Source organism: Staurois parvus, unplaced genomic scaffold (assembly GCF_062004578.1).
Source record: "Staurois parvus isolate SC_StPar_1 unplaced genomic scaffold, SC_StPar_1.0 ptg000376l, whole genome shotgun sequence".
Taxonomy (NCBI): Eukaryota; Metazoa; Chordata; class Amphibia; order Anura; family Ranidae; genus Staurois; species Staurois parvus.
The window spans coordinates 606,136-632,057 of NW_028318172.1; the positions used below are offsets into that span (position 1 = coordinate 606,136).

Consider the following 25,922-nt stretch of genomic DNA (forward strand, 5'->3'; position numbering starts at 1 on the left):
AGTTGTCTAGATTAGAAACAACAGACTAAAGACGACTGTCAGTCTCCCTCAGGCTGGGGCTCCATGCAAGATCTCACCTCGTGGGGTATCACTGATAAGAAAGGTGAGGAATCAGCCCAGAACTACAAGGGAGCTTCTGGTCAATGACATGAAGAGAGCTGGGGCCACAGTTTCAGAGGTCACTGTCGGTAGAACACTACGCCGTCACGGTTTCAAATCATGCATTGCACGGAAGGTTCCCCTGCTCAAGTCATCACATGTCCAGGCCCGTCTGAAGTTTGCCAATGACCATCTGGATGATCCAGAGGAGGCATGGGAGAAAGTCATGTGGTCAGATGAGACGAAAGTAAAACTTTTTGGTCTAAAACTTCACTCGTCGTGTTTGGAGGGAAAAAAAACGGATGAGTTGCATACCAAGAACACCAACCCTACTGTGAAGCATGGGGGTGGTAACATCATGCTTTGGGGGTGCTTTTCTGCGAAGGGGAAAGGACGACTGCACTGTATTAAGGAGAGGATGAATGGGGCCATTTACTGTGAGATTTTGAGCAACAACCTCCTTCCCTCAGTCAGAGCATTGAAGATGGGTCGTGGCTGGGTCTTCCAACATGACAACGACCCGAAGCACACAGCCAGGATAACCAAGGAGTGGCTCCGTAAGAAGCATATCAAGGTTCCGGAGTGGCCTAGCCAGTCTCCAAACCTAAATCCAATAGAACATCTTTGGAGGGAGCTGAAACTCTGTGTTGCTCAGCGACAGCCCCAAAACCTGACAGATCTAGAGGAGATCTGTGTGGAAGAGTGGGCCAAAATCCCTGTTGCGGTGTGTGCAAACCTGGTCAAGAACTACAGGAAACGCTTGACCTCTGTAATTGCAAACAAAGGCTTCTGTACTAGATATTAACACTGATTTTCTCAGGTGTTCAAATACTTATGTTCAGCAGTGCAAGACAAAGAAATTCTTTAAAAATCATACAATGTGATTTCCTGAATTGTTTTTTAAATTCTGTCTCTCAGAGTGGGAATGCACCTACAATATGAATTTCAGACCCCTCCATGATTTCTAAGTGGGAGAACTTGCAAAATCACAGGGTGTTCAAGTGTGTGTGCGTGTGGTTTTTTTTCTTAAACAAAGCAAACTAAAAAAAAAAGTTGTAAAAAAGTGTTTCTATTGTGTTTTCTTTAAAGTGACCACATACCCTCTGTTCTCAGCTGTATAAGAGCTGGGGGGAGGGGGGGGGGAACAGCCCACTGAACTTCTCAGTAAAAGGCTGTGCAAGAGAAGAATGTCAGAACAAGTCAGATAACTGCAGCACAGAACTGACCAAGGAGTGTTCACCTGCCTAATGTGGTCAGTATTTTTATAGGAAAGCATAGGGATTCTCAGGAACACCAGGGATTTCACACAAAGGAAATAATACAAAGAACAGAAAATTTCTTCATACAAGTACATGGTACAGCAGACACATATCAGTAATATGAAATGTTGGATTTACATTCTCTTCAAAAGTTTTTTTTCTATCTTATTTGCATTGAAACTGCTCCTGTCACGTGACTGCAAAGCTTTTAAACAGAACACTGTATTGTTAGTGGGGTCATGATAGAAGAAAGATCTCTGAAAGCAAGCCTTTCCGTCCACCTTAATATAGGTTTCTTTTAAAGGGGCAGAAACTGATGTGGTATAGCAAAAGAAAAAAAAAAGAAAAAGAAAAAGAAAAAAAAAAAAAAAAAGCGCCTGTGGTCAGTAGAATGGGGAATATGGCCCCATTGTTGGTATTGGTTGAAGGAATAATGGCCATTCAATCGTGTCAATGGAAGAAATACTATCCCATCATTGGTATCAGTGGGAGGAATAGTGTTCCATCGTTTATATCAATGTAAGGAAAAGTTCCCCATCGCTGGTATCAGTCGGAGGAATTATACTCCACTGTTGGCGTCAGTGGAAGAAATGACGTCTAATCATTGGTGTCTGTGAGAGGAATAGTGCTTCGCATCAGTGTTATGAATAGTGCCCTGAGGGCAAGATATAGGCAAGCAACGGGCCCAAAGTGTCCTGCAAACCACAGTTTGGAGACCACTGTTTTCAACAGAATAAAACACAACTATTCAAGCAAGGCTGAACCACACAAACACTAAAATAGTTGTATTATTGAAGAGCAGGTGCTTGAGGTGATATTTCAACTAAGAGGATAAAACAAAGTCTAAACATGAAGGAGGAAAGCCCATCAAAAATGACAGACTACATACCTTTCATATGTTTGGGTACTTAATAACTACCGTATTTTATAATGGGACAAATATGACATTTTAACTTACCTATAATAGTCTCCACATACTCAGAATTGTCATTCACATTGAACAGATCTCCAGCACCCAGAGCATAGTTAAGGGATTCTTCAAAAGCCCCAAGGTGATAGAATACTTTGGATGCAACCAGGGCAGCAAACTGCCTGCTTCTGAAACTCTCATCTTCATACAGCACCTCACTGTTAAAGAAACACAATTTAGTAAGTAGCTGCACATATTTCTGAAAAGCATAAAAAAGCATCATTGGTATATGTGTGAGATATTGTAATGCCTATGGAATGTGTTGACCTTGAACCCTTTGTTTCTTGGGTAATTTTTACAATAAAAGCACCATTGCCCAGATGCCAGGAGCATGAGAAATGACATTGATATAATTTCTCTAGGCTAATGCAGGCCATAGATGGTTCATTTATCGGCCGATTTTTTATCCGAAAAACTAAACATCGTCCGTTCTGTAAACCAAAGTTGCCACCAATGATTGCGAAAATTGTCTGTTTTTCACAAATTTTCCAGCATGACCGATAAACGAAATGAGGAGGAACCACGAAAATCGGCCAATGCCATTGCCCACTAACAGTGCGGAAATCAGCCAATTATTCTTTCAGACGAAAAATCGCCCGATAAGCGAACCGTCTATGGCCTGCATAAAGGTCACAAGACATTAGACTGCTTAAAGTAGATAAGAAGTATTTGTGGGATTGAACATGTTTTTGACATCTAGAAATGTCACAGACTGCTTGAATTAGATAAGAACTTGTTTGTGCATTTAAAGATGTCTGCTTGTTTGAGAAGTTAGAAATCTAACTACAGTTTAGGGTAGATAAGAAGCTGATTTGAAGCAAAAGTGTGATATTCCGAGATAACGTTGTTTGTTCGGTGTAGTGGCTGGGTATGACTTTGATATCCTCACGGAACCTTTCTGCTAGCGACTCCTAGAGTGGGTGTGGCGCCCACACACCAACTTCGGGAAAGCTGCCAGACACAGGGCTTAAAACTGAGAGTTTGAACGCGGTCAGGGTAGGGGCCTTCCTATGTGAAGGGGAATGCTCGGACGCTGGGACTCTTGCCAAGGCTACATGGGCTCATCAATTGGTCGTGCTTAAAAGCTTCTCCGCGACCCCTTGTGGATTATGGTTCTGATGGGGTCTGTTCCTTCCTGTAATTGGTAATGTATTCATTCTATGCTGTAACGCTGTCAAAAGATGTGTCTATTTCAAGCTATAATGCTCACATTATTATTGGTGTGTGTTATTATACAGATTGTGATGACTATAAGATATATCCTCCTGTGCCGTGTGATAATAAAAGTGGAGGTTTTGACAGTGCAAGAATACTGCAGATGGATTCTGTTATTTCTTGGGAGTGCCGAGTGAATGCTATGATGTGCCAGGGCAAGTGTTCATTTGGTAGAGGGTCTCTCACTGCTTAGAATAATGGTGGAAATGCTGGTTAAAAGTACCTGTGTGTGGCTACCTGTGTATTGTGTGTATATGACTTGCTTTTGGTTATTGTGTCCAGCACTGCATTACAGATAGATACATATATAAACTCTGTGTGTGAGTAGTGTATCCATCATATCAATATATAGAGATCTTTGGCGAGGGACAGGGTGCAGAAAAGATTTTGCTGCCACGGTCATGAACAGAATAAAGTGGAGTCGAATCAAATCTGACCCTAGTGTACCGAAAGGATAAACCTATTTTTAGGCATTGTTCCACCAAAACCTAACATATACACGAGAAGCAGCTTATAAATCTGTCTAGCAGTGGTCATGAATGTATTCCATCCCGTAAAATCTGTCAGCGTTAGGAAGACAGAGGTCAATGATTTCATAATCAAAGTCTTACATTTTATCCACAGATTCAGATATCTCTGCCCAGAAATCATTAACAACGGAATTCAACTTGTGCAAGGCAAACTCCTGCAAAGGAAGAACAAACGTTTTAGTGAACAGTGATAATATTGAGTACTCAGAGTAATGACATGCTACTTTTATTTCTTACTTATTTCTGCCCCTAAAGTGAACCTGCAAGGTAATCTACCCCCACCCTAATCTTGATCATCATGTTCCTTTATTAAAAAAAAAAAGGGCTTACTCTTTATGCAGAAAACACTACTCCTGACTCCAATGGCACCAAGCTAAATACCAAATGCCTAGGTATTCGGTTACATCACCTCCAAAAAGGGACTTCCGTTTAGGCACAGAAATCCAATCAGCAGCCCTGCCTGAACAGTTAAGCCCCTTTGGCTGAAATTTATAAATCGAAAAGTCTAGGCAACAGATCACATGACTAGCTGCTATGGGAGCCAGAAGTATAATTTTATGCAGAATGTTGAAGTACTACTAAACATTTGCAGAATTCACCTGTATTGCATTCTTTGGTCACAGCATTCTCTGATAAAATAGGGACTTCAATCTCATAACAAGCATCTCTCTAGAATGTCTCTTTACCCAGACACTCACTTTTCACCCTGAAAGGGAAGTTACGCTTTATGTCCTCCTGTCCCCTCCTCTACCACATTTGGCAGCCTGACAACACAGGTCCCAGAAGGCTGCAGGACAATTCAAAGTGCAGCGCGGCTCGCGTATGTGCACTGTGAAGCCTCAAAAAGTCACAGCCAGCTTCCCACGCTAAAAAGGTCAGCGAGAGACCAGGGAAACATGGGCCAAAGTGAAGACAGCACTGAATGACTGAACAGGTAAGTGTCCTTTTATTAAAGTGTTACTAAACCCAAAACCCTAAATTCACTATACTGGTCTCCCACAATACACAAAGCAAGAAAGTGCAATTATTTAAGTAAATATAAACAGAGCAGTCTTGTGACTCCTATCAGTGTTCAGCAGAGCACTGGTTAAAGCTTGTAGGAGGAGTTTTCTTTCTGCTCTAGGAGGATGCAAAACCCCTGACCTCTGTCTGGACAGTGCTGATTGGCCCTGAGCTGATCAAATGCACTCTCCCAAGAAAAAAAACCTCTCTAGCAATACACACTAAACTGAGCATGTGCAGAATGGCTACGGTTCAGTCTGTCTTATCAGGAGATAAGATGTGGACATTTGAACAAGAGGAGCAGAGAAGTCAGGATCAAATGGCTTTTTTACATAATGCAGTGGATTAGCCCCTTAGGTTCCACAGTGAGTATAACAAGCATGCTTTACTGCATATACAGACTGATTTTACTGTTGTGGGTTTAGTAACACTTTAAAAATCAGCAGCTACAGTATTTTTTCTCTCTTGGGTGAAGATCCTCTTCCAGTAAAGCTTTAAAAAAATGCTAACCAATAAATCTAAAATTCCTAAATCTGCTATCTTAAAATGTAGTTAAACTAAAGAGATGTTATGTGCAGCCTAAGAAAGCACTCATTTTTCAGCTGCTCTGAATCAAATTTCATAAATAGGATTAGAGGAACAAGGGAGTTTATAAAAGAAGTGTCTGTGAGTACTATTCATAAACAGGTTTAGTACACAGATGAAACTGAAGAATGGTTTTACCTTGAGCTGAGGCTCATCTTCATCAAGAAGGGAAAGAATACCAGCTGGAAAATTACAAAACAGTATAATTATCTGATCATACTGAAATTTCTGCATAGCAAACCTTTATTCACCTAAACTGTTAGTTTATATAAAAGCCGGATACTGTGTTGGTCTCCATTTTATAAACATCACACAGCATAAGTCTAAGGAAGACACAGCTCCATTCATATCATGTCAACACTTTCAACGCTTTCGTAGTGTTAGCTTGGTGGCAGCCAACAATATACCACACTTTCAAAGTAATTTAGATTCGTAACATTAACCTGTACCAATATTGTGGAAATTAAAATCCTAACATATTCTTAACAAGCAGTAAAAGAGCTTTAGAATGATTGTACATTGACCCTTGTATCTACAGGCACTGTGATGCTATTCATCCTCAATACTTACAACCAATGTCCTGAGGGTTTCAGCTTCTTTTTTACAGCCTCTTCTCTAAGACACATTAGTGGTCACAGGAACTCTGACATCATCAAGTACAATACAGGGCCAACAGCCCTTGAGTGTATGTGAAGAAACCCACCAACAGAGCATCAAGCAGAAAACCTGAATGCCAACTGCTGGGAGAGTGAGGAGATAGGCATGTAAAGACCCAATTACCTGGTACCCTAAACAAAAACAAGCATTAAACTCTTGCAGTGTGAGGGGAAACCCACTACAAGGTTTTTTTTTTCCCCTGGAGTTCAGCTTTAACTACTTGCCTATCGGGCACTTATACCCCCTTCCTTACCAGGCCAATTTTCAGCTGTCAGAGCGGTCACACTTTGAATGACAATTGCGCGGTCATGCAACATTATACCCATATGAAATTTTTATAATTTTTTTCACAGAAACAGAGCTTTCCTTTGGTGGTATTTACTCCCCTCTGGGTGTTTTATTTTTTGCGGTATAAACAAAAAAGGAGCAAAAAATTTGAAAAAAAAAATTTCTTTGTTTCTATTATAAAATTTTGCAAACAGGTAGTTTTTCTCCTTCACTGATGTGCATTGATGAGACTGCACTGATAGGTGGCACTTACTAACAGCACTGCTGGGCACTGACTGGCGCAAATGCTGGGCGACACTGACTGGTGGCACTGATGCGCAGAGATGGGTGGCACTGCAGGGCACAGGTGGGCAGCACTGCAGGGCACAGGTGGGCAGAACTGGTGGGTGAAACTGCTGGGCACCGATCCTCAGTGCCCTGATGATCGGTGCTGATCCCTGCTCTGGCAACTGCCGGTTCTTGGCAGTACTTTCCTCACGCTCTGACAGCGCAAGGAAAGTGCAGCTGAGAACCGGCAATTGCATTTCCCAGTGATCAGCGTGTCATTGATCATGTGGTAAAAGGCCGCTGTGATTGGCCTTTTACCACATCACGTGATCAGCTGTGTCCGTAGGACACAGCAATCACGGAGATCGCTGGGGGCGTGCAGGAGAGTGCGTTCTGGGAGGACGTCATATGACGGCAGCCGGCTATCTGCAGTCGGCAACTGGTTAATAAAGCCAACTCCCATCCATGCATACTATCATCAGCAAATCATGGTCTTTGCATCATGTTTGATCTAGATAAACACTGCACTTAAAGCAGAACCCCAGCCAAAAATAACATAACAAAACAGCAGCTTTTGCAGCAGTATTCACATTCAATACAGAGATTTCCCACACTGTACTTTTTTCTGCCTCTATTCTCATTCCTATTGCAATTCTGATGGTCAGTATCTCTTAACTCATTTCCTCTGAGCCCAGGTTGTCCTGGACCCACCCCAGTTTATCTGGACAATGAAAGGAGAAGCAGCACAGTGATGAGCTCATCTCTCTATTACTCTGCTTTCTCTTCTTAGCCGCATGCTTCTTTTCAGCACTTGAACGGTTTGGCTCCTTGTACTAATTCTTACTTTCACACTCCAGCTCTGCTCTACAGGGACTGCCAGAGGCTGACACCAGGTCCAATTCAAGTACTTACACAACTTGGTCCTTGTCACCAAAGTGTCTCTCACAGGAAGTGACAAGGACACTCTGTTATAATCATCAGATATGTTCTCTATGTGCTGAAAATGTTCTTATAAAAAGCCACCTTATTTTAGGACTTGTAAGCTGCAATACATTAAAGTATAAAGGCATTTTTTAAGTATTAGATAGAGTGGAGAGGGATTAGAACAGCTGTCAGGTTTTTATTGTTGTCTGTGCAACCTGAAAAGGGAGATTAACCCTTCCTTGGTCATGTTTACTGTTATCACAGAGTGAAAAGTGAAAAATCCCAAATTATGGGTTGTCACCAGAACAGGAAGAGAGGAAAAAAATCTTCCTATGGGGACAATAGTTCAGGTGAAAACCAGGGATTTCCTTTTACTTTCTGTTTTTGCTATGGGATACATAGATGACAAGGGATATTAGTCTATCCAAAATAATAAAAAAAAATTTTTTTAAATGTTTTGTGTTTAGTTTTACTTTAATCCTTGCTTGCCCACCCCAGAATCTCTTTAAATACTTTTTACCTCCCAGGGGGGCAGGAAGGATCGGCAATCATGTGACCACTGTTACAGCGGTCACATGGATTGGGAGATGGCCCTATCAACTACTGATCTTTACTCCAGAGTGCAAGCTGTTTTTACACCTTGGTCTTTGGCACATAAACATTGGCCGCCCAGCAATGCACATGTGCAAAATGTGGGCATTAAACTGATACCAAAGTCTTAAATTAAAAAAAAATGTCCATTCACACATGGAGCCGTGGCTCTGCCCCACCCCTCTCTCTTCTCATTGGCTCACTGGCTGTGACAGCCATTGGCTCCCGCTGCTGTCTCAGCCAATAAGGAGAAGGAGTCCAGGGATAACCGAGACTCCAGTGCACACCGCTGGATGTAGAGGGGGCTTAGGTATTGGGGGGGATGCTGCACAGAAAAGGTTTCTTACCTTCTTGTATAGAATTGCATGAAGTTAAAAAAGCTTGAGCCTTTATAACCACTTGAAAGCCCACCCTTCTGTGCTGAACATACAATATCTCCCAGAAGTGAGTACACCGCTCACATTTTTGTAAATATTTTATTATATTTTTTATGTGACAACACTGAAGAAATGACACTTTGCTACAATGTAAAGTAGTGAGTGTACAGTGAGTACAGCTTGTATAACAGTGTAAATTTGCTGTCCTCTCAAAATAACTCAACACACAGCCAATAATGTGTAAACCGCTGGCAACAAAAGTGATTCCACCCCTAAGTGAAAATGTCCAAATTGGGCCCAAGGTGTCAATATTTTCTGTGGCCACTAATATTTTCCACCACTGTCTTAACCCTCTTGGGCATGGAGTTCACCAGAGCTTCACAGGTTGCCACTGGAGTCCTCTTCCACTCCTCCATGACAACATCACAGAGCTGGTGGATGTCAGAGACCTTGTGCTTCTCCACCTTCCGTTTGAGGAAGCCCCACAGATGCTCAATAGGGTTTAGGTCTGGATACATGCTTGGCCAGTCCATCACCTTTACCCTCAGCTTCTTTAGCAAGGCAGTGGTCATCTTGGAGGTATGATTGGGGTCGTTATGTTGGAATACTGCCCTGCGGCCCAGTCTCCCAAGGGAGGGGTTCATGCTCTGCTTCAGTATGTCACAGTACATGTTGGCATTCATGGTTCCCTCAATGCACTGTAGCTCCCCAGTGCCGGCAGCACTCATGCAGCCCCAGACCATGACACTCCCACCACCATGCTTGACTGTAGGCAAGACACACTTGTCTTTGTACTCCTCACCTGGTTTCCGCCACACAAGCTTGACACCATCTGAACCAAATACATTTATTTTGGTCTCATCAGACCACAGGATATGGTTCCAGTAATCCATGTCCTTAGTCTGCTTGTCTTCAGCAAACTGTTTGCGGGCTTTCTTGTGCATTATCTTTAGAAGAGGCTTCCTTCTGGGAGGACAGCCATGCAGACCAATTTGATGCAGTGTGTGGCGTATGGTCTGAGCACGGACAGGATGACCCCCCAACCCTTCAATCTCTACAGAAAGGCTGGCAGCACTCATACGTCTATTTCCCAAAGACAACCTCTGGATATGACACTGAGCATGTGCACTCAACTTCTTTGGTCGACCACGGCGAGGCCTGTTCTGAGTGGAACCTGTCCTGTTAAACTGCTGTATGGTCTTGGCCACTGTGCTGCAGCTCAATTTCAGGGTCTTGGCAATCTTCTTACAGCCTAGGCCATCTTTATGTAGAGCAACAATTCTTTTTTTTCAGACCCTCAGAGTTCTTTTCCATGAGGTGCCATGTTGAACTTCCAGTGACCAGTATGAGAGAGTGAGAGCGATAACACCAAATTTAACACACCTGCTCCCCATTCACATCTGAGACCTTGTAACACTAACGAGTCACATGACACCGGGGAAGGAAAATGGCTAATTGGGCCCAATTTGGATATTTTCACTTAGGGGTGTACTCACTTTTGTTGCCAGCGGTTTAGACATTAATGGCTGTGTGTTATTTTGAGGGGACAGCAAATTTACACTGTTATACAAGCTGTAAACTCACTACTTTACATTGTAGCAAAGTGTCATTTCTTCAGTGTTGTCACATGAAAAGAAAAAATATTTACAAAAATGTGAGGGGTGTACTCACTTCTGTGAGATACTGTATGTGTTGAGCGGTCATAAAGAAGTTAAAGTGGTCTTACAAACATAACCTTCCTGCTGCTCAGTTTTGAGTATAAATACAGTGGTGAAAGAATTTGAGACTGTCCAAAAATTATTACTTTTTTTTTTTTTTTTTTTGTTAAACACACCACTCATTTTCTAGGGATATGTAATTATTGCAAAAGAAGAACCAAGTGTGCCTGTACATCATAAACCATTTTTGGCTTTCATGAAGACTGCTGACAGCTGCATTAAACGTTATAAATAGCAAAATGTCAGTTTGAAGTGCAGGCTATTCATTTGAATCCCTCAACCTTATTTACACCAGTGTTCAGTTATCCTTTTATGAGAATTCTTTATAGTATGTTTAGCACCTTTGTAGTTTATGAAGGGATTTTTAAGAAAGCCATCATTCTTATTTACAGCAGCAGCCACAGTTCTGGCTCTCAGCCTCCTGGGAACTGGTGTCTGACAATGTTCTGATGAGGCTGAGAGCCATAAGTGTGACTACCGTTGCATTTTCCATCAGCAATAGGAACCTGTACCTGTAACTTCAATTTCTGAGTACAGTGCAGGACAAAGAAATTGACTAAGACCGTGGGGTATATGCCACTACTATAGTAGAGGAATCCTTTCCCATGTCCTGTACTGCACGATTAAGATAATTATATTTTTTAATCATAACATGCCCAAATTTGGGCTCTGAAGTCTAAATCTGAGTTACCTTTTACTTTAAAGCCCCACTCCAGGATCAAAGTATCTTGGGTCAGTGGGAGGGAGATTTAGTTTACAAAAAAATAGTCTTAACTTGGAGTAGGGTTTTAAATAGTTTGTTTGGGCCAAGCCCAAAATTAACTATTACCATTACTAATAGACGTGGCCCAAGGGTGTGGAAGTTTTTTAAAAAACTACTTGTCCAGGGAATAAATCGGGCCCCAAACTACTTGTCCCTCAAGACAATCTACTTGTTCAGATAAAAAAAAAAAAAAATTAAGCAAAACCATGATCAAAGGTGATTTTAGGAATGTCTGGAGCTTTCAAAAACAAAAAGGCTTTATGGCAACTTAAATGTGTAATATTTTTAACATTGCGCGGTTTATATCCTCCTCCCCTCCCTGCCTGTATCCAGCACAGCACCTATCAACACTATATAAACAGTTATGTAGCATCAACTACACACAATATAGAGAGCTGTGTTCTGGCAGTGGTATGGGGATTTCCATTAGGCTGAAAAAACAAAACAAACCCATCAAAGAGATAGCAAACACATTAGGCATGGCCAAAACAACTGTTTGGAACATTCTTAAAAAGAAGGAACACACCGGTGAGCTCAGCAACACCAAAAGACCCGGAAGACCACGGAAAACAACTGTGGTGGATGACCAAAGAATTCTTTCCCTGGTGAAGAAAACACCCTTCACAACAGTTGGCCAGATCAAGAACACTCTCCAGGAGGTAGGTGTATGTGTGTCAAAGTCAACAATCAAGAGAAGTCTTCACCAAAACGAATACAGAGGGTTCACCACAAGATGTAAACCATTGGTGAGCTTCAAAAACAGGAAGGCCAGATTAGAGTTTGCCAAACGACATCTAAAAAAGCCTTCACAGTTCTGGAACAACATCCTATGGACAGATGAGACCAAGATCAACAAGGGAAAGAAGTGGAATGTTATGCAATGGCCAAGTCAATCACCTGACCTGAATCCGATTGAGCATGCATTTCACTTGCTGAAGACAAAACTGAAGGGAAAAATGCCCCAAGAACAAGCGAGAACTGAAGACAGTTGCAGTAGAGGCCTGGCAGAGCATCACCAGGGATGAAACCCAGCGTCTGGTGATGTCTATGCGTTCCAGACTTCAGGCTGTAATTGACTGCAAAGGATTTGCAACCAAGTATTAAAAAGTGAAAGTTTGATTTATGATTATTATTCTGTTCCATTACTTTTGGTCCCTTAACAAGTGGGAGGCACATATGCAAACTGTTGTAATTCCTACTCCGTTCACCTGATTTGGATGTAAATACCCTCAAATTAAAGCTGACAGTCTGCAGTTAAAGCACATCTTGTTCGTTTCATTTCAAATCCATTGTGGTGGTGTATAGAGCCAAAAATGTTAGAATTCTGTTGATGTCCCAATATTTATGGACCTGACTGTATGTAGCTTTATACAAAACATTTCAAGAAACAATGGTCCCCAAGACAAATAAAAAGGGTAAAACTCCTTTGCAAAAGAGAACATGCCACAAAAGAAAAAAAAACCCTACAGCCATCCTAACCTTTGTAACCATGGTTACACTTACCGGTAAAGGGTTTTTCCAAGAAACGTCCAGGACAGCATCCAGAATTAAAATACATTAAGTAATGCAAAATGGAGCTAGAGGGGGATTCAATAGGAGGCTTGCAGTCTGGGCCCAGCACACAGCCTAGGACCCACAGCTGTATGTTATCCACTCCACCCTCTATGGAGTAAGGTGGGGAGTCATTAGGGGGCAATTAAGCCTCCTGGACAGGCAAGAATACATAAATGTATTTTAGATATGGATGCTAATCTGGAAGATGATTTCGGAAATATTGGCTTCAGATACACCATAATGTGTATGTACAGCAAAAACTGATTTTCCCCAACAGAGAAGGGAAGGGTTAAAACTCATGCCAGGTAAAAATTTTCCTGTTTGTATACCATTGAGATCTCCTATTTTTGTTTTGGTGACAATGGCCACCAGCAGAAATAAAGTGGTAAATCTGCACAATGGGGACAGCAATAAAAATGTGGCACAGATTCGGACAGCACACAATATTGGGATTTTGTTTTTTTTATTTACCATTAAAATCCTTTTCTTGGAGTACATCATGGGGCACAGGGCATCTGGAGATCCACTGAGATAGAGTTATTATGCTGCCACCTTCAGGTGTTTAGGACACCAGCAAAAAAAATAAAGTAATCCCCTCTGAGGCAAAGCTTCTCTCAGTTACGTACAGTCCCAGTTTTGTAGCAAGCCATGAACAACATGGGTAAAGGGGAGGGATCTCTGTCTCCTGTAATGTACTCCAGGAAAAGGAATTTATAGGTAAACCAAAAATCCCATTTTCTCTACTATACATCACAGGACACAGTGTTATCTTCAAATTCATTACAGCAGGGATGTCCCAAAGCTGAAATGACTAAAATAAATTGAATGAGGGGGGAGTACAACACTGTTACAAGCAAACAGACCCCAAAAACCAACATATAACAGAACCTCACACAATTGCCTGCAAGACCCTCTGTCCCAGAAGAAACACCTGTAGAGGCCTAAACACCTACCTGGTAGACCTCTGGGAGTTTCCTTGCCTAAGGCTTGGTACTCTGTAATGGGCAGTTTGATCAACCGGGTTAAGGTGGCCCTAGAGGCCTGGCTTCCCTTACGTTTTCTTAAAAATTGAACAAACAGTGCCTATGAAGTTTTAAAATCCTTCGTGCCTTCAACATAGGCTAAAAGGCATCTTTTAACATCAAGTTGGTGGAACTCCTCTGCCTTACTGTTAGAAGTAATCTGGCAAAAAGTTTGCAGGATGATATCCTGTGATCTATGAAAGTTAAACGCTACCTTGGGATGAACCTTGGATTGGTTCTTAGAATGGTCCTATCCCCAAAAATCTGTAAGAAGGGATCCCTGACTTACAGTGCCTAAATTTCACCAATTCTGCAAGCAGACGTTACTGCCACCAACAGTGCTGTTTTAAGAGTAATCATCTTCATTGAAGATTCCAAGGTTGACTCAAAGAGTGCTCTAAGGAAAGACCTTAGAACAACAGAAAGGTCCCAAGCCAGAATTCTGACTCCCCGTGCTGGTTTGCATCTAGCTATTGCTCTACAAAACCTAGGAGATAAGTGGGTCATTCTGAGGAGTTCTTTGCAGATAGACACTTGCCATCACAATCTGTAACTTGATCATACTCAGGGTTAATCCTTTTTCAAACCCATGCTGCAGAAAATCAAGGATACTGGGTGAGCCCATAGAGGTTCGATTTCCTTCAAAGATCCATGCATTAAATATTTTCCAAACTTTGCAATAAATTGCTCTCCTTGTTAGTTTTCTACTTTGAAGTAAGGTGTGGATGACTATCAGGCAGACCCTTAGCTCTCAGGCTCTCTTCCTCAGAAACCAAGCTGTTAGAGTGGTCACCTGTGGATGTACCAGAGGTTAAACAACCAAACGAGACATTTCTATTACTGTGGATACACTTTCATCTGGGGTAGTTACCCAGGAAGGCCATATATCCATCCCTCAATGATGGTCAAGCTTTTGAGAAGGTAATGATTAAAATATATACTAGTTATGTGTTTACTGGGCAAATGTATTTGCCCAGTGTATTTACCCTATTTTTTGTTCCACCTACTATAATCTTTCTTTTTTGATTTTTCCATTTTAGGAAGTCATTCTACTTATTGTGATTAATACCAAAATGGTTTTTGAAGAATGATCTCCCTATGCTGACTTTGTATAGAAAATATGGAAAATTCTCCGATCTAGTAGTTAGGAACTCCATTGCCTTATGTGGATCCTTAATTGCTGAACAATCACTAAATCTGGAGACGCCGAATGTTTTTAAGTGTTTTTATTATTATCTGTTTACCACATCAATGTCTAACCTCTATATGATCCATGTGATCGAATAAAATTTTTTGTATGATAATATTACTCCGCTTGGATTTTCAAGTAACCACTTTGTTTGAGCAGTACTGCATCTGTCACACTGCTATTTTTTGTGATGTACCAGAGGTCCCTGGCACAGAAAATATTTCCTGAAAGGCAATCTGAGAACCTGTTCGGTCAATGTGAGTAACATTGAAAATCATGGTCTCATTGGCCAATATGGTGCTACCTGGATAACTTATGTGTTTTCTAGCAGAAATTTGGACAAGACTCCTGGAATGAGGTGAATGGGCGGGAAGGCATAGCACAAGTTGAAGCCCCAAGGGTTCTGTAGGGCATCCACTGCTAGTGTACGATGTCTTGGGTCCAAAGAAAATAGTGCTGGCACCTTTGTGTTTTTCCTGGTCGCAAAGAGGTCGACCACTGGGTTTCTCACGAAATAAACAATCTTTCTGAATTCTTCTGGATGGAAGGACCATTCCTGGTTTGAGACCTGCTGACGGCTTAGGAAATTTAATAGGTTGTTTTGTTCTCCCTTCAGGTGCACTGTAGAGATGGAACACAGGTTCTTTTCTGCCCACCTAAAAATGCTCAAGGCAATCATCATCATTCAGGGGCTTCTGGTACCCCCGTCTGTTGACATATGCCACTGCTGTTATATTGTCAGATCAAATTTGCAAAATGATGACCCCTGGTCTGGCATACCCCTGGCCACTGTTATCATTTCTTTCCAGTTGGAAAAAACTTCTTCTCCTCGGCAGACCATCTGCCCTGGCACCATTGACAATCTAAATGGGCTCCCCAGTACAAGCCACTGGCATCTGCAGTTAGAATGCAAGAAATGGATAGAATCCAATACATTCCCTCTAGTAAGTTTGCTCGAGTCCTCCACCACCACAGGGAGCGCATCATCCTAGGAGGGATGGACACTCTTTTGTCTAAGTCACTGTCCCTCAAGTCTCTTAAAGAAACTACTGCAGACCCCCCTGGTGGAACCTGGCCCATTGTCTAGCTAGGATTGGCTGTCATCAGTCATAAGACCAACATCACTTGCAACGGTGATTGGACTGTAGACTTGCCATCTAGTGATCCATCTGACTGATCTTTTCTTTTGGAAGAACTATTTTCTGATCTCTGGACTGAATGATGTAGCCCAAAAAGGAGATCGACTGGGATGGTATTTGATTTGTTGAGATTGACAATCCATCCCAAGTCTTCTAACCACTGCTGTGCCATGACCAGATTCAACTGGTTTTCCTCCCTGGAAGGAGCCAGGAAAAACATGTCATCTAGATATGGGACGGCCATGACCAACTTGAGTCTTAGTGGGATCAGTGCTTCTGCCAGAATCTGGGCTTTCCTTGGCCCTGAGAATATTCATCAAAAAGGGAAGAGCTCTGCTCTGAAAATTATAGGTCTTCTTCCCAATTTCAATTGCTAGTCGCAGGCACTTTTGAGAACTTTCCCTTATGGAAACATGTAGATAGGCATCCATTAAGTACATAAATTTACTTTTTGTACCTTATGGATGCGCTCAGAGGCCTGAGGTTTAGGAGTAACCAGTAATTTCCTGGTTTCTTTATCACGAAAACATAGTAGTAGAAACCCTTTCCTTGTTCTAGAAGGGGTACTGGAACTACCACGTTTTGATCCATCAGTTCTATGAGTAGGGGTATAGCCTGTGCCTTTGCCGTGTCCCCTGGCAGGTTCGTAACCAGATATCTTGCTGGCGGCCTTCTGAGAAACTCCAGCGTGTAACCCTCCTTTATAATGTGCAGGACAAATTTGTTGCAGGTGACCTTTTCCCATTCTGGGAGGAAACTTCCCAATCTCCCTCCCACTGGATCTCTGGCATGATTGGGTTTTTGGATTTTTTCTGGGCTTCCCTTTGTGGCCTGTCCAGTGCTTCTTAGGCATGGAATCTTTGTCTCCCTTCTGTGACGAAAAAACTTTTTAGGAAAGGTCTTTTCCTTACTGGGAAGGATTCTTTCTATCCACGGTTCTTTCAAGGGCTGCCTCTAAGTGAGGCCCAAAAATCAGATCTCCAGTAAAGGGAACATGACACAGACGTCATTTTGAAGCTGTGTCTCCCGTCTAAGTTTTTAACCATACAGATCTTGCAGCCACTGATAAAGCGGCGGATCTGGTGAACAGCTTAATCGATTCTGCTGAAACATCAGCTATGAATCTCACGGTTTTAAACAGCATCGGGAAGGATTTCAAAAGCTCTTCCCTTGGTGTTCCTGAAATCAAGTGTTCCAGCAGCTGAGAATGCCAAAATTCAAAATTCCTCGCAACCCATGTAATTGCCAAGGCATGTTGCAAATTGGCCATGGAAGCGTTCCAAGACCTCTTTAAAATAACATCTGCTCTTCTATCCATGGCATTGTTAAGATGTCCCATGTCCTCAAAGATAGGTCTAGGCTCCTCATCTTTCCCCCTGCCAACACCCCCCCCCCCATCCTATCCATCATCACCAACAACTCCACTATCACTCCCGTCCCGCAAGCCAAAGTCCTTGGCGCCATTCTTGACTCGAACCTCTCCTTCCTCCCTCATGTCAAATCACTCACAAACACATGCAGGCTCCATCTTCGCAACATTGCCAAGATATGTACCTTCCTCACCCCAGACACCACCAAACTTCTAGTACACTCCCTCATCATCTCACGCCTTGACTACTGTAATTCTCTTCTCACCGGCCTACCCAAGTGCAGGCTCTCCCCGCTCCAGACCATCCTGAACTCAGCGGCTAGACTCATCCACCTCACCACCCGCTCCACCTCTGCCACCCCCCTCTGCCTCTCCCTCCACTGGCTCCCGATTGCCCAACGCATCAAATTTAAACTCCTAACCCTGACCTACAAAGCCGTTCACAACACTGCCCCTGACTACCTCACCAACCTGATCCCCAAGTACCGCCCTACCCGTACCCTTCGCTCCTCACAGGACCTCCTTCTATCCTGCTCCCTGGTCTCCTCCTCCCATGCACGACTGCAGGACTTCTCCAGGTCCTCCCCCATCCTCTGGAACTCACTGCCCCAATCCATCAGACTGTCGCCTTCCCTCTTCACATTCAGGCGCTCCCTCAAAACCCATCTCTTCAGGGAAGCCTACCCCACCCTCACCTAACGGCCATCCTCCCTCATTCCTCCCACCACTTCATCCCCCTCAGCCACTTCCTACTGTACCTTTACCCCCTCCCTCCTAGATTGTAAGCTCGAAAGAGTAGGGCCCTCTTACCCCTCGCACGTTGTTTGTTGTTGTTGTACTGTGCCATGTATTGTCCCCCCTATTGTACAGCGCTGAGCAAACCCTTTGGCGCTATATAAACTCGTAGTAATAATAATAATAATAATAATAATAGGTGACTCAAAGCAACTCCTTGGCTGCACCCTCCTCCCCCCCCAACTTTGACATGCACATTGCTTTTCCCTTCTTACCCCCTCCAACCCCCACTGTCTCTTTACCCAATAACTGAATAACTGTAGCCTCACCTTCTAGGTGGTGGCCCATCGTCTGATGTAACTAGGAAACACTGCATTAATGTAAAATCACAGATGCTCTATATACAGCCATGAACTCTCTGTATTTGTTACATCAATAAACGCTGCACTGAAAATAAACTGATCTGCGTGCGACACATTTTGTACATTAACACGAAGGTTCAGCCATTTATTTTTTTTTTTAAGAGGGATGCAGCAGCTAACACACTAGTTACCTGTAATGGTGTATCTCCCATCCCCTGCAGGCTGCTGCTTCATCTACGAACCCATTCTCCATAACGCCAGATACTGCCCAGAACACCAATCTTTCACTGCTGCAGGGGTTAACAGCAAGGGCTGCAAATAAGAACTTGCCCTGTTTGCCATTCACATAACTCCTACTATCATTGTCCCACAATGCAATGCGTTCTGTGATTGGAGGTGTGGATCAATGACAGGATCTCCCCTGTCCATTCACAAAGAGCATTGCTTTGTGTGACAATAATCGTTTGAGCTCTGTGAATGGCGAAGCGTACAGGAGAGCAGCACAAGGCCCTCACACTGGTAGGCACAGCTATTAACCCCTGCAGCCCCAGAAGACTACTGCTCAGGACAGTATCCAGTGTCTAGGAAGAAAGAATTTGTACATGAAGTAGCAGCCTGCACACACCATTAAAGGTCACACATGTTCGGCTGTCAAAGCACTGAATGAGCAGAGAGCAGATACCCGGCCTAGCTGATGAGGAGGCAGACACGAGGCCTGGCACTGGGGTGACTCAGCATATGCCGGGTGTCTCCTCAGTCCTCCCCCGCTCTCCTACCAGCCATCACCGGTTTCTCCCCATTAGATACCGCACGGTACAGTGCCGGTATCAGGCCTGCTCTCAGTCCAACCTCCACAACCACCGAACAATGAGTCAGCTAACACCGCCTCTCCCTACACCACAGCAGGCAGCTTCCCCTCGGCCCTCCAACACACAGCTCCTCACCCGCCGAGGTGATCATGGTGCTCGCACTGTCTTCTTCCCGTTTCCTCGGTCACCCGGTAAATTGTTCCACAAATCTCTGTATCACTGGGCAGCGTCCGGCGCACAATACACGTCACTCAGAGGACGGAAGTGACACTGCAAATTCCCATGAGGTGGGAGGGAGACTGAGCGCGCCGCCATCTTAAGTGCTGGAAAACATTTACATGTGTAAACAGGTAGTGATAACGCAAGAACAAAGAGATGGGGGACGTTTATTATTATTATAGTTGCAAAGTTTGCAATAATAAAGCGCAATTCCGTTGCATGTTGTGTGTGATTCATGAAGCATGGGTTATATGTAATAATTTAGTGCAGTTCAACTCATACATGCTGTATATTGGGAATGTGTCAAGTGCTACATATATGTCTTCTGTTCTGTTTGTAAATCCAACGGCTCTCTTCCCTTGTTCTGCTTCTAGATCTAACGGTTTTGTCTTCTGTTCTATTCATAGATTTAACGGTTCTTTCTTTCCCTGTTCCATTTATTGATCCAAAGGTTCTCTACTCCCTTGTTCTATTTATAGATCCAACGGTTCTGCCTTCCCTGTTCTATTTATAGATCCAAAGGTTATGACTTATCGTTCTATTTATAGATCCAACGGTTCTGCCTTCCCCTGTTCTATTTATAGATCTAAAGGTTATGTCATCCTGTTCTATTTATAGATCCAACGGTTCTGCCTTCCCCTGTTCTATTTTTAGATCCAAAGGTTATGTCTTCCCGTTCTATTTATAGATCCAATGGTTCTCTATTCCCCTCTTTTATTTGCAGATCCAGCTGTTCTGCCTCCTCCTGTTCTATTTGCAGATTTTTCTCTTCCCCGCTCTATGTACAGGTAAACATGTTCCGTCTTCTGTTAATTTATAGACCCAACAATTCTATTTTTCCCTGTTCTATTTATAGATAAAACGGTTCTCTCTTCCCCTGTTCTAGTTATATATCCAGCCGTTCTGCCTCCTCCTGTTCTATGTGCAGATCCAACGGTTTTCTCTTCCCCTATTCTATTCACAGGTAAACCTGTTTCGTCTTCTGTTCTATTTATACACCCAACAATTATATTTTTCCCTGTTCTATTTATAGATACAACGGTTCTCTCTTCCCCTGTTCTATTTATACATCCACCTTTTCTGTCTTCAGTTCTAATTATAGATCTAATGACTCTTTTTCCCTGTTCTACTTATTCTGTATATAGATCTACCTGTTATCTTTCCCCCTATTCTTTATAGGAATCCAGTTGTTGTTTCTTCCTGTAGTGTATATAATTGTGGTCAAAAGTTTTCATACCCTTGGGGAATTGAATACAGTAGACCATGCAGCTCATTTTTGTTCAAATATCGTTGTATTGTGCTCCGTGAAACAACCACACCATTTTTTCCCAGAGCAGCCTGTATTTCTCCTGAGGTTACTTGTGGGTTTTTCTTTGTATCCTGAACACATCTTCTGGCAGTTGTGGCTGCAATCTTTCTTGGTCTACCTGACCTTGGCTTGGTATCAAGAGATCCCTGAATTTTTTACTTCTTAATAAGTTATTGAACAGTACTGGCTGGTATTTTCAAGACTTTGGATATCTTTTTATATCCTTTTCCATCTTTATAAAGTTCAATTATCTTGTTATGCAGGTCTTTTGACAGTTCTTTTCTGCTCCCCACAGCTCAACATCTAGCCTGCTCAGTGCATCCACGTGAGAGCTAACAAACACATTGACTATTTATACACAGACACTAACTGCAATTAGTATATAACTAACTAACTGCACACACTAACTGCAAAACCCACAAATGTGGGAAATATTAACCTTTAATTGCCATTTTAACCTGTGTGTGTCACCTTGTGTGTATGTACAAAGGCCAAACATTCCAGGGTATGTAAACCTTTGATCAGCGCCATTTGGGTGATTTCTGTTATCATTATAATTTAAAAGGGTGCCAAACAACTATGTGATAAAAATGGCTTCATATTTTTTTAAGGTACTTATATAGCGCCGTCAATTTACGCAGCACTTTACATATATATTGTACATTCACATCAGTCCATAACCCTCAAGGGGCGTACAATCTAAGGTCCCTAACTCACATTCATATACAAAGGCCAATTTAGACAGGATCTAATTAACCTACCAGCATGTCTTTGGAGTGTGGGAGGAAACTGGAGTACCCGGAGGAAACCAACGCAGGCACAGGGAGAATATGCAAACTCCAGGCAGGAGGTGCCATGGCTGAGATTCGAACCAATGACCCTAGTACTGCCAGGTGGAAGTGCTAACCATTGAGCCACTGTGCTGCCCAATATGATCACTATCCTTCAATAAAAGATAGGTTTTTTTGCATGATCGGTCATATTTTCAATATAAATGCCAATATTTCATGACGGTATGCAAACTTTTGAGCACAACGGTATATAGATCAACTTCATAGGCAAGTAATTGCCTTATGCAGTTTCATAAACTGCTTACAACCTGCCATCCAAAAGTCTCACCTTCCTTGACTCCAAGTCAAAAGCTATGTGATGGCCACAAGAGGGTAGCATTTCCAAGCTGTGATTTATGTTGGTATTTTTCAGGGATCTACATGAGTAACTGATTTTATTGATAGTCATTCATTTCAAAATCTCTGCTGCATTTCACACTCAGACAGCTGTAGCCCAGCAGTAGGTCCTTGTAAAGATGGAGCAGACTCTAATGGTCACGAATGAAAACAATATGGTGTTCATGGATTTTTGCATTGTTGCAAAAGAAAGAGAAGCTTGCTGGCCATCCACTGGTTGCAGAATATGTTAGATGTACCTTGAACCGTTTGCTGTTTTTTTTTTTTTTTCTCAATCTGGCCTCTGTGGCAAGGCAAACTTTTCTACTTAAATATTTAGGAGATTAAAGTTTAATTTTATCAGTATTTTTCTGCATTAAGGGCTGAAACAGTCCTCCAGTCCCACCAACAGTTTGTGTTCTGTGGATATCCATGCAACTAAAGTGCATTGCTGAGACATTCAAGTTTTTTTTACAAAACAGGGTGTTTTATTGTAAAAGGAAAATACAAAAACATTACAACAGATACGCAATGCCAACATTTGACATGGTAGGTATAGTATAATACAGATGAGCAATAACAATATATTGCACAACATCCAATGTAGGACAAAGGGTAAGGAGAACCAAAACAAATAGCATACAGAAATAATGGAGAATCAGTCCAATATTGCCTCATTAGAGGCAGCATGGGGGAAAGGCCAAAGGTATAAGGAGCAGGAAACCGATATCTAGAGAAGTAGAGGAAGGGAAGGGGGGGCAAGTGGGAAAAAAATGGGGACAGACTGAAGGAAGGGAAGGGGGAGGGAAAAAAGAAGAAAGGGGGGTGGGAAAGAAGGAGAAGCAGGGGCGGACTGACCATTTGGAAACTTGGGCACTGCCCGTGGGCCCGAGGTCAGTAGGGGGCCCCATGAGATGCCCCTGGTACCTTTTTCATAGACTTTTTTGAGTTTGAGCAAGGACACAGGGGCCCCATGGTCCCCTATTGCCCGGGGGCCCCATGAGTTGTCAGTCCGCCCCTGAGGAGAAGCTACCATAAATCTCCACTGAGGAATCCTATCAAAGGGTACTGGACCATTACAGGCCCTCAGCGAGATATAAGCTTGTTCATTCGACGGCAACCGGGGATTTAAGAGTTCCACTTTAATAAAATCTCTCTTTTTGCATAGTAGAGGAGATATGAGATAAGCAATTTCAGATGGTGGGACCATCCCACATGGAGGAAAAATATATTTAAAAAATATTCTTCCCAAATATATTGACATATATTTGAAATACTACAATCTTGCCGTATTCAATATATTTAAAAAAAATATATATATATTATATATATATATATATATATATATATATATATATATACATACACACATACATACACACACTGTATGTTGAAATGCATTTTTATTACAAAATATTTTTTAAATATACTGTATGTCTTTAAAAATACATTTCATCTAATTTGGAAGGCATTTACAAATATATGTCAAATATATGTTAGAATGACTTTTTTATATGTTAAAAAAAATCTGAAGAATATATTTTAAAAAAATATATTTTTAAAAATATTTTTCATATATTTTGTAATATATGAAAAATACATTTCAACATGCAGTATTTTATATATATAAATATATTTTGAGAAATATTGAATATGGCCAAAATTTTTGTATTTCAAATATATGTCAATATATTTGGGAAAAATATTTTTAAAATATATTTCAAATATATTTTTCTTCCATGTGGGGTTGCACATTATCATGAAGCCCCAACAGTGCTAAGGCAGGTGAAATGGTCAGAGACAGCTGCAGCCATACATTGATCAAATCAAAAACATCAGACCAAAACAAAACAATTCTAGGGCATGTCCAAAACTTGTGTAAAAACGTACCCAGATGTAACGGACAACGAGGACAGATAGGGGTTTATTTACTAAAGCTGGAGAGTGCAAAATCAGACTCACTTCTGCATAGAAACCAATCAGCTTCCAGGTTTCATTGCCAAAGCTTCATTGAACAAGCTGAGGTTAGAAGCTGATTGGTTTCTATGCAGAAGGGAGTCTGATTTTGGACTCTCCAGCTTTAGTAAATAAACCCCATAGGGTCCTGCTCCGGGTATATCTGGGAGAGCTTCAAGGGGGAGAAATAGACCCTGTGTATGAATTTGACTTGAATAAGCTTATCCCTGAAGGAGATAACCAACTTAGGACCCTGTTCTAGAGCCTCTGCCCAATCCTCCTCATCCAGGGAAGGGATATGCTCTTTCCATATGGCCCATAATTTCTCAACCATAGGGGAATTAACAAGCCATAAAAAAACATACAAAACAGGAACTTTTTTAGCACCAAAACTAGATACGAAAAAAGTCTTATATAAAAAAATACACATTTATTGAACATAAACCATCAATACAAACGATATTGACATGATACATGAAACATAATTTTTTATGCAAATGGAGATTCTTAGACTACATATCACCAAAGAGGAAAACTCCAACGCATTTCAATTCATTGGATTTATAATTTGAATCTTCTTCAGGGGGAAAAAGTTGAAAAGCCATAGATAATATTCTAAAAAATAATTCAGTCATAACAAAAAAACAAAACACAACAAACCATATGAAAAGTAACGCACATCGCCATTCATAAAAACAGAAATTCAGAAGATCCTTGCTGGTTAGTTCCAGGCATCGTCTGTATAAACAGACCACTTAGTGATCCAACTGGGTGAATAAATTCTAAACATAATCATAAAAGCCATAAATTAGATATATTGAATAAATTGGCATTCTATATATAACATATGTGAGACAAAAGAAAAAGAACTCACATAAGGTTGTCTAATAGCGGTCAGTAAGAAATTAGAAAGGATAACACATCCCTCAATCCAGCTTTTAGGTCAACCCAGACATCTGAAAAAAAGGGAGATATCCATGTGGAAAAAGGAAAACATATCAAAAAACAGGCTTGTCCTGAATATAATCTGTAATACAATTAGAGTATACAGATGGATTAATCAATAGGGGCAAATAAATGTACCTGGACAGGATCTCCGATGAGCTTCCCCTGTGTGAGGTACCAACAAAATGTTTCCACAAAAAGGTTTCTGAAAAGTGTACAAAAAATTAAATACTAAGTGTAACTAGTCATACAAATCAGGCAACAGGTTAATAGTCAAAGGTAGTATACCTCTATCCTGTACCGGGAAATGGCCCGGAAGACAGCCACAGCTACAGCATCCACTAACAAGAAGTGAATTGAGACCAAACAGCTTATATAGCCACTAGAAATCAGAAAAAACACATGAAAAAGCACAGCAATTGCTGATTAGGTGATCAGAAAACACCCAGTGGGTGGAAGAAATAGCTCCCCTCACTAAAGATGTCCACCACGGACATTCGGGCTGGCATGACGTCATTTCCAGCGGTTACGCCATATCGGAATATCACTTTCGGTCTGGCGTGGTCCGATACGTGTGTATGTCCCAGAGTTGCCAGGCAACATATCTCCAATGGAAAGGGAAACGGAAAAAAGCTCAACCTAAGCAAAGGAGAAAAATGACAAAAGGAAACCCCCATTCCACAAATAATCGTGTATGGGGGCCACACATGCTGAATGCAAGGCAATGCCATTAGGAAGACCAGCAAAGTTAGCTATAACAAAAAACAGAAAAAGAAAAAAGGAAAATTAAAAATAAAAGGCGATAACAGACAATAATAATGGAAATACAATAGAGAGAGAGATAGGAAGGTGACATAGCAGAAAGGAGATAAAGGGAAAGGATTTCCCCTATCTGCCAATGCA

The 25,922-nt window shown here is 41.8% G+C and overlaps 1 protein-coding gene across 1 annotated transcript in view; it reads right to left on the reverse strand.

The window, feature by feature from the left end:
• PSMD1 (proteasome 26S subunit, non-ATPase 1) overlaps window positions 1-19,693 on the reverse strand; it is a 159,522-nt gene extending 139,829 nt beyond the window's left edge. The window contains exons 1-4 of the mRNA XM_089685437.1: window positions 19,560-19,693; window positions 5,799-5,842; window positions 4,155-4,228; window positions 2,317-2,486 (exon numbers count right to left, since the gene is read on the reverse strand). Coding sequence (XP_089541563.1) covers window positions 2,317-2,486; window positions 4,155-4,228; window positions 5,799-5,842; window positions 19,560-19,575 — 304 coding nt within the window. The 5' untranslated portion in view covers window positions 19,576-19,693. The remainder of the gene's footprint in view (window positions 1-2,316; window positions 2,487-4,154; window positions 4,229-5,798; window positions 5,843-19,559) is intronic.
• Between the last annotated feature and the right edge of the window lie 6,229 nt (window positions 19,694-25,922).